General features: G+C 43.9%; 1 protein-coding gene across 4 annotated transcripts in view; it reads left to right on the forward strand.

The window, feature by feature from the left end:
* LOC148395973 (NT-3 growth factor receptor-like) overlaps positions 1–17,961 on the forward strand; it is a 154,957-nt gene extending 136,996 nt beyond the window's left edge. For 2 of the 4 annotated variants that reach the window (XM_088379872.1, XM_088379868.1), the window contains exons 12-18: positions 500–602; positions 1,881–2,060; positions 2,284–2,414; positions 9,117–9,289; positions 11,889–12,132; positions 16,341–16,499; positions 16,883–17,961. In XM_088379872.1, coding sequence (XP_088235998.1) covers positions 500–602; positions 1,881–2,060; positions 2,284–2,414; positions 9,117–9,289; positions 11,889–12,132; positions 16,341–16,499; positions 16,883–17,068 — 1,176 coding nt within the window. In that variant the 3' untranslated portion in view covers positions 17,069–17,961. Of the gene's footprint in view, positions 1–499; positions 603–1,880; positions 2,061–2,283; positions 2,415–7,540; positions 7,608–9,116; positions 9,290–9,429; positions 11,209–11,888; positions 12,133–16,340; positions 16,500–16,882 lie in introns of those variants that run through there. The other 2 variants (XR_015859231.1, XM_088379875.1) reach the window with 2 other exon arrangements.
* Positions 17,962–18,291: the final 330 nt, after the last annotated feature.

Below are 18,291 nucleotides of genomic sequence, written 5' to 3' on the forward strand. Positions count from 1 at the left end.
TTCAGGTCTTTTTTGACCGGCTCGTCAGTCGCCTTGTGCACCTGCTCTGCTGGCATTCCAGCCTCCCTTTTCCTCTTTGCACATTCCCTAAATAAACAGTCCGTGTTGCACATGGTTGTCCTGCCTCGTTCATTACAGGCTGGCTGCAGCGCTTCCCACACTTGTCTTCAGTGACGCACGTTGCTCAGAGGCACGCTCCGCGCTATTAGCGTGTATTTAATCGCCGTTCTCCTGTTACTTATGAACCCGCGAAGTAGCACATTTGCGAAAGGTGAAGCGCAAAGTGGCAAGGGATCACTGTGTTACACTTAACGTTTTAACACTAACAAATTGGGCTCCAAAGGTTAATTTGTATATTTTTTCAAGGGCAAAAAGTTACAAGTGTTTCCCCGCATTGGGAATACATTAGCTCTACTTTTCCATTTTTGGTTACCACCCAATGACAGTTTTGCAGGACTCGTTTAATTGAAACTGTTTTGTCTTATCATCCCATTTCCAGGTTTCTATAGCGGTGGGACTCGCCGGGCTTGCTTGTGTGATTCTGCTGATGATCATCCTCCTGATTCATAAATATGGGCGACATTCCAAGTTACGCATGAAAGGTATGTTTCCAGACTCACTCATGAACTTTAATAATTAATTTGCCTTTTGTTTTCTCATATTATGAAGCGACACGGTGGAGCACTGGTTAGCACATCCATCCGCACTGAGCAGAGGTTAGGGTTAGGTTCGATTCTGGCTACAGCCTTACTGTGTAGAGTTTGCATATTCTCCATGTGCCTTTACAACATTCCCAAGGATGTCACGGTGTCAGCTGGTGAAAACAATGGAGGAATGAGGACAGTTGTAAACTGCTGGTTTTATGTAGAAAATGTCATTTTGTAGTTCTGGTTGGCAAAACGTCTTTCGGCTGCTCCCGTTAAGGGTCACCACAGCAGATCATTTCCATCTAACTGTGTCCTCTTTAACTTCCTCTGTCGCACCAACCACCTGCATGTCCTCCCTCACCACAACCATATACTCTTTGGCCTCCTTCTTCTTCTCTTTTCTGTTGGTTCCAAACACTTGAAATTATATCACACCTCAGCCTCTGCCAGTCATGAAATGTTGAAATTGATTATCACCAGCTAAAGTATCATTTCTTTCATATATCACCAAGATACCCAATCATAATGCATTCCAAGAGTCATTTTGTAAGCTGAATTGTTCATACGTCATTAAATATTACATTGAAATCTGTAAGGGTTTATTTGACTTATATTTACCCTGAAGTCCATGACTGAAGTCCGCCGCCTAGCCGAAAGGGAGGTGCTTTCAGCAGACACACTTGTCTGGCCACACATCACTAGAAGTGTGGTGCTCTGAGTCTTTTACAAGCCGACCTCAGTGGGTTTTCTCACAGTTATTAATCCGTAAATGACGCACAAGGGCAGCACAACAGGCTGGGCGATGTGGCCAGGAGGTCTTCCTGGCTGCCTCACCGGCAGCAGCTGGTTAACGCGGTTGGTGGTGCACTCTGAGCTTTTTGCGACAGAGAGCCCCAAAACTAATTTGAATCCTCTTTTTTTTAATCCATCCATTTTCAACACCGCTTATCCTGTTCAGGGTCGTGAGGGTGCTGGAGCCTATCCCAGCTGACATTGGGCGAAAGGCGGACTACAACCTGAACTGGTCACCAGCCAGTCGTAGGGCACACATAGAGACAAACAACCAGTCACACCCACATGCATACTGTCACTGAGCGGAAATCCAGCCCACACTGTCCACGCATAAGTCATGCGTGTGTACCCCTACACTAGCAGCGACTATCCCTCCTATTTTTTTATTATAAATTAAACCACTGCTGAGAATAAATTTGATTTCTTATTTTACTGTCTTAGGTCCAGCAGCAGTGATAGTAAGTGGTGAAGAGGACTGCAACAGTCCACTTCATCATGTGAATCATGGTATTAATCGCCCATGTGGACTAGAGGCTGTGACAATTGGACTGAACAGTATTCCCATTATCGAGAATCCACAGTACTTCAGACATGGGCACAGCTATAAGAAAGCCACCACCTGTACGTACATCAATTTGAACAATATTTCATTTTTGTAATGTATTCAATTGACTATAGCTCGTAAAGGATTTGCGAAACATTGTATTCTGTTTTTATTTACATTTTAAGAAATGTCAACTTTTTTAAAATAAATTACTGCCCCCATATCTGTATTAGTAGCAAGAAAGAACATGTAGTTGAGATTTTTTGGGATTATGAGAATGATTTTTTTTCTCTCTTGAAGATGTTGAGCATCTAAAACGAAAGGACATAATTTTGAAGAGGGAGCTTGGAGAAGGAGCGTTTGGCAAAGTTTTCTTAGCGGAATGTTACACTCTGTGCCCAAGAAAAGACAAAATGCTTGTAGCTGTAAAGGTAAGAGGGGGCGGCAAGGAGGGTGGGGGGGGGGGGGGGGGGTCTCTGGTGCATATCTGTGCAAGTACTATGTGTGTCATGTCCTTTATTGAATTAGTTTTGATCATGACTTTGCCTTGTTTTCATTGTTCCTGGTTTATTTTGGAATCCCGATGGTCCTCATGTCAAGTCACTTGCCTTTCGTCATATGTCATCAATCTCTACTCTGATTCCTAATTGTTTTCACCTGTTTCCAGTTATCCTCACGTGTTAAATCATAGGTGTCAAACGCAAGGCTCGGGGGCCAGATACGGCCCGCCACATCATGTTATGTGGCCCGCGAATAAAAAGTTTTGCAGCGACTTTGTGTCATTACTAAGATATTGCTTGCAATTTTATTATACCAGTTGTCTTTTTAAAATATTTGAACAGTTTTTACTCAAAAGTTATTCATCAGTTTTTTTGACGCCTAAAGCGCATATAGAAGACATTGACAATCATAATGGCCCTCCGAGGGAAACTATGATTACGATGCGGCCCGCGACAAAAAACGAGTTTAACATCCCTGTGTTAAATAGTCCACGTCTCCCCTGTCTTATACCAAAAAAAAATTTCTTCGTGCTCACCAAAGCGGTCACAGTTCTCGAACCCCAGCCTTGTTGCCACAGCCTTACCGTAAGAACTAGGGATGTCCCAATCAGCATTTGCCTACGATCCCGATCTGATCTTTTAACCTCAAATCCGATCCGATATTTTGCCCTTAGTACTGAAATTTATAAAACTTAAATTTATTTTGAGCAAGAGACTCAACTTTTTATAAGACTAAAATCTCATCATCCCTCCGTGAGTCGTCACCTTATCTTGGTGGAGAGGTTTGCGTGCCCTATGATCCTAGGAGCCATGTTGTCGGGGGCTTCATGCCCCTGGTAGGGTCACCCATGGCAAACGGGTCCTAGGTGAGGGGCCAGACAAAGCACGGCTCACAGAAGCCCCTTATGACGAATAACATAAATGGATTGCGTTTTCCCTCGCCCGGACGCGGGTCACTTGGGCCTCCCTCTGGAGCCAGGCCTGGAGGCAGGGCTCGAAGGCGAGCATCTGGTGGCCGGGCCTTCGCCCATGGGGCCCGGCCGGGCACAGCCCGAAAAGGAAACGTGGGTCCCCCTTCCCATGGGCTCACCACCTGTGGGAGGGGCCAAAGGGGTCGGGTACAGTGTAAGGTGGGTGGTGGCCAAAGGCAGGGACCTTGGTGGTCTGATCCCCGGCTGCAGAATATGGCTCTTTGGACATGGAATGTCACCTCTCTGGCTGGAAAGGAGCTCGAGCTGGTGTGCGAGGCAGAAAAGTTCCGACTAGACATAGTCGGACTTGCCTCCACGCACAGTTTGGGTTCCGGTACAAGCCATCTCGAGAGGGGCTGGACTCTCTTCCGAGTTGCCCACGGTGAGAGGCGTCGAGCAGGTGTGGGTATACGTATTGCCTCCCGGCTGGGCGCGTGCACATTGGGGTTCAGCCCGGTGAACGAGAGGGTAGCCCCCCTCCGCCTTCGGGTGGGGGGACGAGTCCTGACTGTTGTTTGTGTCTATGCACCAAACGGCAGCTCGGAGTATCCACCCTTTTTGGAGTCCCTGGAGGATGTGCTGGAGAGCGCTCCTTCTGGGGACTCCATCGTTCTACTGGGTGACTTCAATGCTCACGTGGGCAATGACAGTGAGACCTGGAAGGGCGTGATTGGGAGGAACGCCCCCCCCCCCCCCGATCTGAAGCCGAGCGGTGTTCTATTATTGGACTTGCTTGACACGGATTTTCTATAATGAACACTATGTTCATACATAAGGGTGTCCATGTGTGCACTTGGCACCAGGACACCCTAGGCCGCAGTTCGATGATCAACTTTGTAGTCGTGTCATCGAATTTGCGGCCGCATGTTTTGGACACAGGCGAAGAGAGGGGCGGAGGTGTCAACTGATCATCACCTGGTGGTGGGTTGGCTCCAATGGTGGGGGAAGATGCCGGACCGACCTGGCAGACCCAAACGCTCTGTGAGGGTCTGCTGGGAACGTCTGGAAGAATCCCCTGTCAGGAAGAGCTTCAACTCCCACCTCCGGCAGAGCTTTTCCCACGTCGGGACATTGCGTCCGAGTGGACCATGTCCCGCAGCTCCATTGTTGAGGCGGCCGACCGGAGCTGTGGCCGTAAGGTCGTTGGTGCCTGTCGTGCCGGCAATCCCCGAACCCGCTGGTGGACACCGGCGGTAAGGGATGCCGTCAAGCTGAAGAAGGAGTCCTATCGGGCCGTTTTGGCCTGCGGGACTCCGGAGGCAGCTGACAGGTACCGGATGGCCAAGCGGAACGCGGTTTCGGCAGTTGCTGAGGCAAAAACCCGGGCGTGGGAGGAGTTTGGCGAGGCCATGGAGAATGACTTCTGGACGGCTTCGAGGAAATTCTGGTCCACCATACGGCGTCTCAGGAGGGGGAAACAGTGCAACGTCAACACTGTTTACAGTGGGGATGGCGTGCTGCTGACCTCGACTCGGGACGTCGTGAGTCGGTGGGGAGAATACTTTGAAGACCTCCTCAATTCCACCTACACACCTTCCATTGTGGAAGTAGGGCCTGGGGACTCTGAGGCGGACTCTCCAATCTCTGGGGTCGAAGTCACTGAGGTAGTTAAAAAGCTCCTCGGTGGCAAGGCCCCAGGGGTGGATGAGTTCCGCCCGGAGTTCTTAAGGGCTTTGGATGTTGTGGGGCTGTCATGGCTGACACGCCTCTACAACACTGCATGGACAGCAGGAACAGTACCTCTGGATTGGCAGACTGGGGTGGCGGTTCCCCTCTTTAAGAAGGGGGACCGGAGGGTGTGTTCCAATTACAGGGGAATCACACTCCTCAGCCTCCCTGGTACTGTCTATTCAGGGGTGCTGGAGAGGAGGGTCCGTCGGGAGGTCGAACCTCGGATTCAAGAGGAGCACTGTGGCTTTTGTCCTGAGCGTGGAACAGTGGACCAGCTCTACACCCTCAGCAGGATCCTCGAGGGTGCATGGGAGTTTGCCCAACCAATCCACATGTGTTTTGTGGACTTGGAGAAGGCGTTCGACCGTGTCCCTTGGGAGGTTCTTTGGAGGGTGCTTCGGGAGTACGGGGTGCCGAGCCAACTGATAAGGGCGGTTCGGTCCCTGTATCACCGATGCCAGAGTTTGGTCAGCATTTCCGGCACTAAGTCGGATTCGTGTCCAGTGAGGGTTGGACTCCGCCAAGGCTGCCCTTTGTCACCGATTCTGTTCATAATTTTTATGGACAGAATTTCTAGGTGCAGCCGAGGCGTTGAGGGGGTCCGGTTTGGGGACCTCAGCATCGCGTCTCTGCTTTTTGCAGACGACGTGGTGCTGTTGGCTTCTTCAGGCCGTGATCTCCAGCTCTCACTGGAGCGGTTCGCAGCCGAGTGTGAAGCGGTCGGGATGAGGGTCAGCATCTCCAAATCTGAGTCCATGGTCCTCGATCGGAAAAGGGTGGAATGCCCTCTCCGGATCGGGGACGAGATCCTGCCCCAAGTGGAGGAGTTTAAGTATCTTGGGGTCTTGTTCACGGGTGAGGGCAGGATGGAGCGCGACATCGACAGGCGGATCAGTGCAGCGTCGGCAGTAATCCGGACTCTGTGCCGGTCCGTTGTGGTAAAGAGAGAGCTGAGCCAAAAGGCAAAGCTCTCAATTTACCGGTCGATTTACGCTCCTACCCTCACCTATGCTCACGAGCTATGGGTCGTGACTAAAAGAACGAGATCCCGGATACAAGCGGCCGAAAAGAGTTTCCTCCGCAGAATGTCCGGGCTCTCCCTTAGAGATAGGGTGAGAAGCTCGGTCATCCGGGAGGGACTCGGAGTAGAGTCGCTACTCCTCCACGTTGAGAGGAGCCAGAGGAGGTGGCTCGGGTATCTCATCAGGATGCCTCCTGGATGCCTCCCTGGGGAGGTGTTCCAGGCATGTCCCACTTGTAGAAAACCCCGGGGACGACCCAGGACGCGCTGGAGAGACTATGTCGCTCAGCTGGCCTGGGAACGCCTTGAGATCCCCCGGGATGAGCTGGATGAAGTGGCTGGGGAGAGGGAAGTCTGAGAGTCCCTCCTAAAGCTGTTGCCCCCGCGACCCGACCCCGGATAAGCGGAAGAAGATGGATGGATGGAAAATTCATCAATAAGCATTACCAGCTCAGTGGCCTAGTAGTAGAGTGTCCGCCCTGAGACTGGAAGGTTGTGGGTTCAAACCCCGGCCGGGTCATACCAAAGACTATAAAAATGGGACCCATTGCTTCCCTGCTTGGCACTCAGCATTTAAGTGTTGGAACTGGCGGGTTAGATCACCAAATGATTCCCGAGCGCGGCACCGCTGCTGCTCACTGCTCCCCTCTCCCCCAGAGGATGGATCAAAATCACATGGCGATGGGTTACATTTAGAGGACAAATTTCGCCACACCCAGATGTGTGTGTGACGATGATCATTGGGACTTTAACTTTATTATTATTGTAAATCCCATTATTCTATTTTATGTTATTGTATTGTATTTTAATAATTGTATTGTATCAAATTATTATTGTAAAACTTACTGAGAATTAAAGATCAGCTTCAATTCAATATTTAAGACATAAGTAAAAAGAATAAAAAACTGACGTGGTACAGTATTATCAAAAAGAAAGCGCTATCCAAGTGCTACTGAGATGGGCTGGTTGTCAAGACATTGACATTTGACCATCCTTCTGTGACTTTCTTTGCTCATTTGTTTTTGTTGGAGTGTGTTTGTCTCTCCTCATAATGTCCAGCATTTGTTGCTTTGTTTTAGCAACCTTTCCATCTGCAACTTTACAAAACACTTTACATATGTACATTGTCTTGTTTTGTCCTCAGATGACGAATCAAGTTTGTGGTGTTAAATGTAGCTCTGCTGCTCTCACGTCTTGAAATTGCCATGTTGCAGACATTGCAACCATAACTAGCGGGTACTTTATAGTAGTTGCCGTAAAGATCGGCACGACTCGTCAGCTCATGTAGCTGATCTCCGATCACCGGAAAATAGGAAAAGATCGGGACATCCCGAGTAAGAACCCTTATGTGTAGATACTTTTCATAGTCAATTTTTGTATATTCTTTTTGTCAGGAACCCTCCTGTTTGGAGCGCTTTGTGTTGAACCTTTTGCAGTCCTTGTATTTCACCCCACAACAAGGTGTTTTTCCTTTTTTCTGTTTTTCCTAATTAAACAACTGTGTGCGTGCGTGCGTGTGTGTGTGCGTGCGTGTTTGTGAATGTCTGTGTGCATGAGCGCGTGCATCTCTATCTCTGTTTTTCCGAATTGAATAAGTGTGTTTGTGTGTGTGCGTGCGTGCATGTGTGTGTGTGTTCTGGAGAAACACAATCCCAATTTCACAAAAAAGACCAACCGCAATCTTAGCATTTTTGATGCATATAATTTACCAACAAAAACAATTACAATTTTAAAGAAAGATGTTTATCTCAATACAGCAATCCCTTGTTTATTTCGGATAATTGGTTCCAAAAACCACCCGCAATAAGTGAAATCCGCGAAGTACGGTCACCTTCTCATCTGTACATTTTTTGTGTCGGTAAATGTATATGAAACCATTTAAGTGGATATTTTATTATTAGAACATCTAATAATTGTTTCAAACATGTAAATAATACACAATTAGTATAAATAACATGCAGAAATATTATAAATAGCATAAATATTGAAAATATAAATATAATATGTGTGTGCGTGTAACATATTAACAAGAAGTACTGGGCAGGCTAACGAGTTAGCGGAAAGATGCTAATTCGTGATCGTGCTAACACGCAAAAACTGACCTCTAAAGGAATTTAAACAAACATTTGGAGCAATACTACATTGTCCTAAAGGTTAGACACATGTGATCGTTCATTTCTCTTGTTAGGAGACCCACTTACATCGTCAATGACTCCTGTACCACTGTAACCGACATATGTACACGAACGTAAAAGCGGTATCGCCTGAAAACGGCCTTCAAAATAAATCACCCTACCTCAAATCAAAGGACAGCTGAATAACATAAATAACATGGAGAATTCTTACATACATACATACTGTAAATATATTTTTTGAACAACTTTTATTAATATATATTTTTATAACAATGTACAAGTGTACATACTGTAAATATGTTTTTAGAACTCTTTTATCATTATAAAAAAATTCTATAACAAGGTACAACACTGTAAATATGTTTTTAGAACTTCAATTATTGTAAAAAAAATTATAAAAAGGTACAAGTGTACGTACTGCAATTGTGTGGGCACTCCTTGCCTTCTGCTGGCGTGTGGGTTAGTTTTGTGCAATAATTCCTCAATTTAGAAGTTTTATTTTGACTTTACTTTTTTTTTTTATTTGGAAAAAAAAAATCCGCAATGTAGTGAAGCCGCGAAAAACGGCCCGCGATGTAGCGAGGGATTACTGTATAGCATTTGTTTTCCTTAAATTGCATGAAATTAATGGCTATTTTTTTCATTTTTCTTTCTAATTTTTAGTTCCAGATCATAAAATTGTCACATGAGGGAGACCATTACTGGTAGTGGTCACCGTCACAAGTAACATTATTTTGAAATAAGGCTGGTATCCGTACCGATACCAATACCTGGTATCAGTACCTATACCAATACCTGGTACTTGCTCATCTCTACAATGCAATTTTCTCTCCAGACTCTAAAGGACCCCACTTTATCAGCAAGGAAAGATTTCCAACGTGAAGCTGAGCTGCTTACCAATCTTCAACATGAACATATTGTGAAATTTTATGGCGTATGTGTTGATGGAGATCCACTCATTATGGTCTTTGAGTACATGAAGCATGGAGATTTGAATAAATTTCTCAGGTAAGTACAAAAAAAACCTAAAATGTTTCGTTAGATCATTGCTGAATTACTGTTAGATTCTGCATGGGGTGGGCGAATTAGGATTTTAAAATCAAACAAGAAGTGAAATCTTAGACGAGAAAACCTCACCCCCCTTCTAGGGCCGACTCCTGATGGCCCAGACTGGTCAGGATGATCCCTATAAAAGTTTGTGATGAGCGTATCATCCATAATGAAGCGGTAAGGGACCCACCGCCTCCTTCAGGCCTGTACCCCTCCCAGTGCACCAAGAATCACCTGCCCCGATTACGGACGGCCAGCAGACGCTTCACCTTGTAAACCACAAGAGGAGGTGGGGGACTGACCTTGACCGACTTGCCTTGGCCTTAGTGGAATGTTGGATGGGCGCGAAGGGACCAAGGCAGGCAAAGGCAGACTGCTGTAGGACTAATGACTTTGGAAAAGGGGCACGGACACATAAACAGTGCGGCCAACTTCTGGCTTGGCACTGTAAGGTGTAGGTTCTTGGAGGAGACCCACACTCTCTATCCAGGCCAGTTAATATGAGTTATTCATAAAAAATGGATTTAGAAGAAAAAGTCACTCAACCTCCATGGCACTCAGTGCAAGTGCAAGACATTAGTAAGGCGGAGGCGAGGGAAGCTATAAACAGGATGAAGAGTGGAAAAGCAGATGACATTCCAGTGGAGGCACGGAATAGTCTAGGAGAGATGGTAGAGGAGTTTCTAACCAGATTGTTTAATAAAATCTTGGAATGTGAGAGGCTGCCTGAGTAGTGGAGACGAAGTATGCTGGTTCCTTTTTTTTAAGAACAAGGGTGATGTGCAGAATTGCAGTAACTACAGAGGCATAAAATCTTATCAGCCACGACATGAAGTTATGGGAAAGAGTAATAAAAGTGAAGCTTAGAAAACAGGTTAAGATCTGAGGTCTGTGAGCACCAATATGGTTTCATGCCGAGAAACTACCAATGCATTGTTTGCTCTGAGAATACTGGTGGAGAAGTATAGAGAAGGTAAGAAGGAGTTACGTTGTGTGTTTGTGGAATTATAAAAAACTTATGACTGGGTACCAAGAGAAGAGTTGTGCTAATGAATGAGGAAGTCTGAACTTGCAGAGAGGTTAGTGCAGGACACGTACAAGGATAGTGTTACAGCAGTGAGATGTGCAATACAAATGACAGATCCATTCAAGATGGAGGTGGGATTAAACCATGGATCAGCCCTGATTCCTTTCTTTTTCGCAGTGGTGATGAACAGGTTGACAGATCGAATCAGACAGGAGTCTCCATGGACTATGATGTTTGCAGATGGCATTGTGATATATAGTGAGAGTCGTGAGCATGTTGAGTATCCTTGAGAGGTGGAGGTATGCTCTGGAGAGCAGGGGAATGAAAGTCAGTAGGAGTAAGACTGAGTACATGTGTGTGAATTAGAGGGAATCTTGTGGAATAGTGTGGTTACAAGGAGTAGAAGTGTTTAAAGTAGAGGAGTTTAAATACTTGGGGTCTACTGTCCAAAGTTCTGGAGAGTGAAGGAGAGAGGTGAAGAAGAGAGTACAGGCAGGGTGGAGTGGGTGGAGAAAGGTGCAGAAGTGATTTGTGACCAAAGAATATCTGCAAGAGTCAAGGGGCAAATCTACAAGGCAGTAGTGCTACCAGCGATGTTGTACGGCTTAAAGACCGTGGCACTAACAAATACACTGGAGACAGAGCTGGAGGTGGCACAGATGATTTGGGAGTGATGAGGATGGACAAGATTAGGAATGAACATATCAGAGGTACAGCTCAGGTGAGACGGTTTGGAGACAGAGAGGTGAGATTGAGATGTTTTGGAAATGCTGATGAGGGACCAAGGGTATATAGGGAGAAGGATTCTGAGGAGCCACCTGGCAGGAGGAGAAGAGGGAGGCCAAAGAGGGAGTTTATGGATGTGGTGAGGGAGGGCATGCAGGTGGTTAGTGTGTCAGAGAAAGATACGGAGGACAGAGTGAGATAGAAACGGTTGATCTGCTATGGCGACCCCAACGGGATCAGCTGGAAGGAGAAAAACCTCTATGTTAGTCATGGATGTGACAGAAGAAAGTCTTTGACACAATAAATCATAATATTCTGTCAACAAAATTGGAGTGTTTTGGGATTAGAGGGTTAGAATTGCAATGGTTGAAAAGTTACATGGAGAAGAGACTGCAGATTGTGGAGATAGTAAGTTCTGAATATAACCTGTGGTGTACCACAAAGATCAATATAAAGACCAAAATTATTTAGATATGTGTTCATAAACAACATGCAAAGCTTCCAGTATGTTAAAAAAGGAGTTTTAAGGAGTTATTATTGACTCTAAAATTTGTTGGAAATCACGTGAATTATACCAGACAAAGTTACATAGATTGTACTGCACTCTTGTATTACTGTATTTTTCCTACTGTGTGAAGGTGTCGAGGAATTGTTAATAAGAGCACTGTACAACCAATATGCATGATGTAAAAAAGAGCAATCAGAATAGTAAACAATGCAAGTCAAATCCCATACTCAGGAGTAATGTTTTTTTGTAATCTGTAGATGTCTGAACTATTTCCCAACCATTTCACACTCCCTTAGAGCCCATGGACCAGATGCCATGATCTTGGTGGATGGACAGCCATTGCAGACTAATAGAGAGTTGGGTTTGTCCCAGATGCTTCACATAGCCAGTCAAATTGCAGCAGGGATGATCTACCTTGCATCACAACATTTTGTGCACCGTGATTTGGCTACCAGAAACTGTCTGGTAGGAAATGCCCTACAGGTGAAAATAGGAGACTTTGGCATGTCAAGAGACATTTACAGCACTGATTATTATAGGGTAAGGTCATACTTAATTGCTTCATCAAACGGTCATTTGTTCGTATTTGTAGTCTGTACAGAATGTGTGTACAGTACTCCCTACTAAACTAAACAAAGTGCAAACAATCGAGTCCCAAAAAATGTCAATTGAGATCAACCAGTCAAGTCAAAATTATTGAACACCCAAGTACAAGTATTCTACTGTTGTTCTGTGGTTATATATTTTGTAATATACAGTGAAGCCTCAGTTTTCGACCACAATCCGTTCCAGAATGCTGTTCGAGAAGTGAATCGTTCGAATTCCCAATCATGTTTTCCCATTACAAATAATGGAAAAATTTGTAATCCGTTCCAAGCTTTTTTAAAGCATTTTTTCATTATTTTACACCATAAACTGCAGAAATAAGTGAGTAGGTAATGTATAAATAAATAATATGAATAATAAACTGAATTAACAGAGTAGGCTAGGCTGGGGAATGTATTGCCGTATCTGTAGCAACTTGATTGTGTGTTTCATTCTAATAGTAAAAGATATATTTTTAAATTGTGAGGGGGGGGGAAAGCACATCAAAACATTTTTTTTATTTTTACCGATGATGACAGCATTTCAAAGATCATGTGAAAGAAAACAGCAAAAACGTTTTCTTAATTTCAAAAAGGTAAGCACAGTCGCCCCTCTCACAACATCACTTCCTTTAAGAGTGTCTTTGTTTTTCAGGATGAAGCTTATTGTCGATTTTACCATGCAGAACTCCCGCGCCAACTCTGACACACGCACACCGGACTCATATTTTGCGATTCTTTTTTTAAATTCAACCGTTTTGCGCACTACTTTCCTCTTTTCGACATGATCAGCTTTACTGCTCCCACTTGCTTCCTTTGGAGGCATGATTAGAGTTGATGCAATCCTCAGAGTAACGAGAATGTAATAACGAACGGAGTCAGTTGGCATGCAGGTCCTCTCGGCTCATCTCGCGAGGTTCGACAACCGAAATTTCGTCCGACATCCGAAAGCAAAAAAAATCACGAATTTTTTGTTCGAATACCAATTTGTTCGAGAACTGGGATGTTTAAAAACCGAGGCTCCACTGTACTTATATTTTTCATTTTTTCCCTTTTCTCGTCATCCCCGCTCACATGCTAAAAATACACAATTTAAGAATTTTATACATTTCCTCCTCCTTCCAAATTTTTGACCAATTCATATAATACAGTCACTCTACATTTTAATGAGTTTCCTGCACTTTAAATAAAATGGAATTTGAAATTTAGCACATTGGTGATTTTGGATGTACAACAATATTATACAATACTGCACTGTTCATGTTCAATAGTCAGAAGAGAAGACTATTACTGTTTAATACAGGGGTGGGCAAACTTTTTGACTTGCGGCCCGAACTGGGTTCTAAATTTGGACCGGAGGGCCAAATCAGGAGCAAATGGATGTAGTGTTTGTGTAAAGTAATATAAACGACCTGTGAAGGTCATTGTATAAAAGGTTTTGGCCTTTAGTAAGGTAGTAAAGCATGGACATTCAAAAAGGTTTTTTTGAAAACAAATGCATTTATTTACAGCATTAAAAAAAAGAAAATTCACCAAAAAACTGCCATCAGTGATTCTCATAAAATACGACACTGTTATTATGAATAACAGTCTCGGTCACTTCAGTGCCTGCAGGTCAGATTAATGAAAGATGTTTATCTTATGAGATCACATCAAACGGCAAACATTCCGACCAAATATATCATCTTGAAGAAACGGTGAAAGCATACATCCAAATAAAGCAATCAAAATGGCAACACGGTGAGGGGTATCTGAAAATCAGAGCAGTTTTAACTCACAAACACCTGGTAACAGAGGTGAGGAAACGGGAAACACTTCCTTAAAGTAAGCCTTAAGAACTTTACAGGTTAAGATTAGTCACAAACAGATGGTGCATCAATGTCCTTGAGCATCCTGCATTGTTTGAAAATGAGAATGGTCGCTAGTTTCAATCCCTGCTATTTGTACAAATCATATGCAAAATGCATTTTTTTACAACAAACTTGAGAGCCTCCCCTTCATTTTCAGTGGGAACAGTGTTGTTGGTCTCCCTTTTCTTGCTAGTGCGTCATAGTCTGGAGTAAAATTTGTTGTGGCAATTCTTAGGACATATCCGAGGTGTTGGTCCGTTTACCTAGATCTGTGACGGGTTGATGTTGATGTTCATGTGGCTGAACGTCACGTCGCATACGTCGAGCCAAATTGTCCACTCTTTTTTAAACACTCGGCACTCAGTGTCCACCTTGCTTTTCCTTGGGCGACTCATTTTAATGGAAGGATTCCAGGGGAATGTTTGTGGGTGGCTTTAGCGTAATTACAAGAATTACAAGAATGCTGTCGTCACAGCCCACGCTCTAAATTTGGCACTGATACAAATACAGCGCGAGTGCGCCGTGTCCGTACTAATGAGTAGGTACACGCACTTGTGAGTGTGCACCGAGCTTTCTGACACGGCTTCCGGTAGTAAATGCGCAGGCAAGCGGTTCCCCATCTACAGGGTAAACGCAGTCATTGCAGGCAAAATGAAATGAAAAAAATGTTTAATAATACAATTTATTCAGGGTTGGCGGGCCGGATTAAACGGTCCCGTAGTTAGCCCATAACATATTAAACTTTAATATGTTGCAGACAAATGTTATGGTTGATATGCCGTATTGGCCCGAATATAAGACGACCCTGATTATAAGATGACCCTCTCTTTTTCATGACTCAAGTTTGAAAAAAGATTTTTTTGATCACCAGATTTAATTTTTATACAGAAAATAATTACAGTACATCTGAAACAAATGATTATAACAATATATTCGAGAGAAAAAACATGTTATTTTGCCTCATTCAAATCATGCAAAAACTTTCTAGCACATCTTAATATCTGAACATTTAAACATGTAAACTAAAGTGCAATCACATTTGTAAATAAATGGCTTCTGGTTTCTGAAATGTAAATAAACCTGTGATTAACAACAAAATTGCAACAACTGCATTGACCATCAAAGTGAAGTCTAACTGTAACTGTCGTCTTGAAACAAATCTGAATAAGGAAAAACATTGCAATAAAATAATGTAAACTACTACCGCTATTGTTGGGGAGCCTGAGGACTGTATAGTCTACTGTATACTGTGGCTCGGATGGTTATGCTCTTTTCGCCCCCGGGTGTCAGTCAGAACACAGGAGGGAAGACGTGCTTCATTTTTGATTGCTTTATTGAATTATTGGCAAAAAAGTAACAGGCACTGTGGGTCATAGGGACATACAGGCAAACTGGCAAAAGGGTATAGGCACATGTTTGGTGGTAAGGATGTGAGAGCAGGTATGTGTAGTGTACATGGGTGAGTCTTTGGGTGTGTGAATGTGATTCTTGTGTGTCTGATTATTGTATGAAGCGTCTGAAGGGTACGTGTGGAGTGTGGGTGTGTGTGTGGTGTGTGTGTGTTTTTGTGTGTGGTGTGTGGTTCTGCAACAGCATACAGCAAAATACAGCATGTAAGTCAACGCTCAACGTCTGACGTCACATAACACTAGTAGACGGCACACATTACATAACTAACTGCGTGTAACGGTTCCGCTATACTAAATAACCATAAATGTTACTCTCGGCAACATACCAAACATAAGTCATCGAGACAACAAAATACATTTGCTAGGGACCGTTAGTCGCCGTGCCGTTGTGTAACGGCTACTCGTACGATGCGAGGCAAACTTAAAGGAGCGCGCCGAAGCTATCAATGAAACAGCGCACACACGAAACAAACTGCGATCAGACAAACGGCACAACAGTAGACAGTAGTAACAATGAAATGTATATACTCACTTTGTGTCAAAGACGCACACGATCACAGCAACATACTCAGTCAATACCAGCAACCTTTAACTTACAGCTGCGCACAAGCTCCAACAATCACGATAAGCTGAGGTAACTCACGCGAGACTTAAGGCGCGGTGACGTAACTTCGCTTTAAAGATATCTGGCGCCGTCTAGCATTGTGAACGGTTATAATGTCTAGACCCCGAATGTAAGATGACCCCCACTTTTTCAGTCTTATTTCAATGCAAAAACATCGTCTAATATTCGGGCCAATACGATACGTAGTATAAGGTACCCTTGTAACCGAGCTAGATCACACAATATAGTCCGTGTGTGTCCGTGTGTGTCTGCGGGCGTGTGTGCATGCACGTGCTGTTAGGTGGGAGGCAACAGTATGCTGCCTATTCGCTGGATGCCCCCAGAAAGCATCATGTACAGGAAGTTTACCACAGAGACTGATGTCTGGAGCTTTGGAGTTGTTCTCTGGGAAATCTTCACCAATGGAAAACAGCCCTGGTTCCAGCTGGCCAATAACGAGGTACACATTTTGTGACATGTGCATGTATTTGAAAAAATTGCATGGATTTTATGGCAGAAGATCAGTTTAGGGTATGACCTCCCTTTTGCCCAAAATCAGCTGGGATAGTCTCCAGCTCACCTGTGACATTAATTAGAATAAGCAATGAAGAAAGTGGAAGAATGGAATTCCAATTCTAAAAAAAATTATTTATATGTGCACCGCTCAAATGGTGATTCAAAAATATTTGTATGGTTTGAAAATTTTACTTACATGAAATATTATACGCTTTAAATTACATCTACTTATGTCTTCACATTTTTATACTCTATGCTGCAGAGTAAGAGTTTATTATTACATGACGATAGCTTTTCAATATCGTATAACTTTGCTCATCCTTCTAGGTGATTGAGTGTATAACTCAGGGCAGGGTACTTGAGCGCCCTAGGCTCTGTCCCAAAGAAGTCTATGGTATAATGCTAGGTTGTTGGCAGAGAGAACCACATCAGCGTCTCAACATGAAGGACATTCAGAAGACTATAGTATCTGTGATGAAAGCTGCACCAGTCTATCTGGACATACTGGGTTAGCAACAGACCATATGAAGAGGAACGGAATATTAATTTACGACAAGGAGACAAGAAGTGAAATGGAATTAAATACATGACTAACGTCAACATAGCCCGACAGCAATGTTCTTGAGATTTACTTTCTTATTAAGAGACAGTTAACTCATGGTGGCACACAATATAAGCCCTTAGAAATGTGTATGTTTTTGTGCTGGAATGCTGCTGCCTGGACACCGATGAGAAAACCAGTTGATTCTTACTCGTGAAAAATTTAGTAGTAGAATAGTAACACATTTCCTCAGCACCATTGTGGGCATGTTGTAACACTGGTCAACACATCTTATTTTTTTTTAAATTAGAGATGCAAGTAAACATGCTTTGATTCATTTTTTTTTATATATTCCTGGGCTGAGCTGCTCCCCATTACAGTGATCCCTCGTTTATTGCGGCAGATGCATTCCAGAACCACAGCGAAAATCTGCGAAGTATAAATGGTATATGTATTATTAAGAAATTTAAACACCATTTTATTGAAATTCCCAACATCGAGGGTATGGGTGTGTAGCAAGTCATTTAGAAGAGTGGTTTTCCTTGCCAAGCAATGCAACATGTCCACTTTCAAAATTACCACACTACATTAACCCAGGACACATCATGCATAGCAAAACCACAGTGTGTCACAGTTAGGGTTATTACATATATATATACATATACATAAATCTCCTGTTGCATTGTGGTCTAGTACACAATATTAAAGCTTTTTAAACCCTCCCCAATACACAATATTAAAGCTTTTTGAACCCTCCCCAATACTTTTACGCTACATAAACCTTTCCCATTCGCTTGATTACCATTCCCATACTGTTCTGTGCATGTATTGTACCTTTACAGTAAATAAAAGAACAAACATCTGATATTGTCACGTTTCCCGACTCATTCTGCAACGGTTGGTGCTTCTTCCCTCGTGCATCGGGCCACCTCCTGTACTTGAACTTCACGTCCGCAGTGATGTACATTGCTCAGAGGCACGCTCTGCGCTATCAGGGCTCATTGCCGCTGTCTCAGCTTCTGGACAGCAGTGCTTTTTTCCTAGGTCCGCGGAAGCCAGCTGCGCACCCCGCGTTTCTCCTCAGTGAAGCACATTGCTCAGAGGCAAGCCCCACCCTATGAGCACTCATTTATGCTGTCCCGACTCTTTCTGCATGGCGGTACATTTTTCTTCATGCCCGGCTGTGTCATGTCTC

This window comes from Syngnathus floridae, chromosome 6 (genome assembly GCF_059516105.1).
Source record: "Syngnathus floridae isolate MCC-2025c chromosome 6, RoL_Sflo_1.0, whole genome shotgun sequence".
In the NCBI taxonomy this organism is placed as follows: Eukaryota; Metazoa; Chordata; class Actinopteri; order Syngnathiformes; family Syngnathidae; genus Syngnathus; species Syngnathus floridae.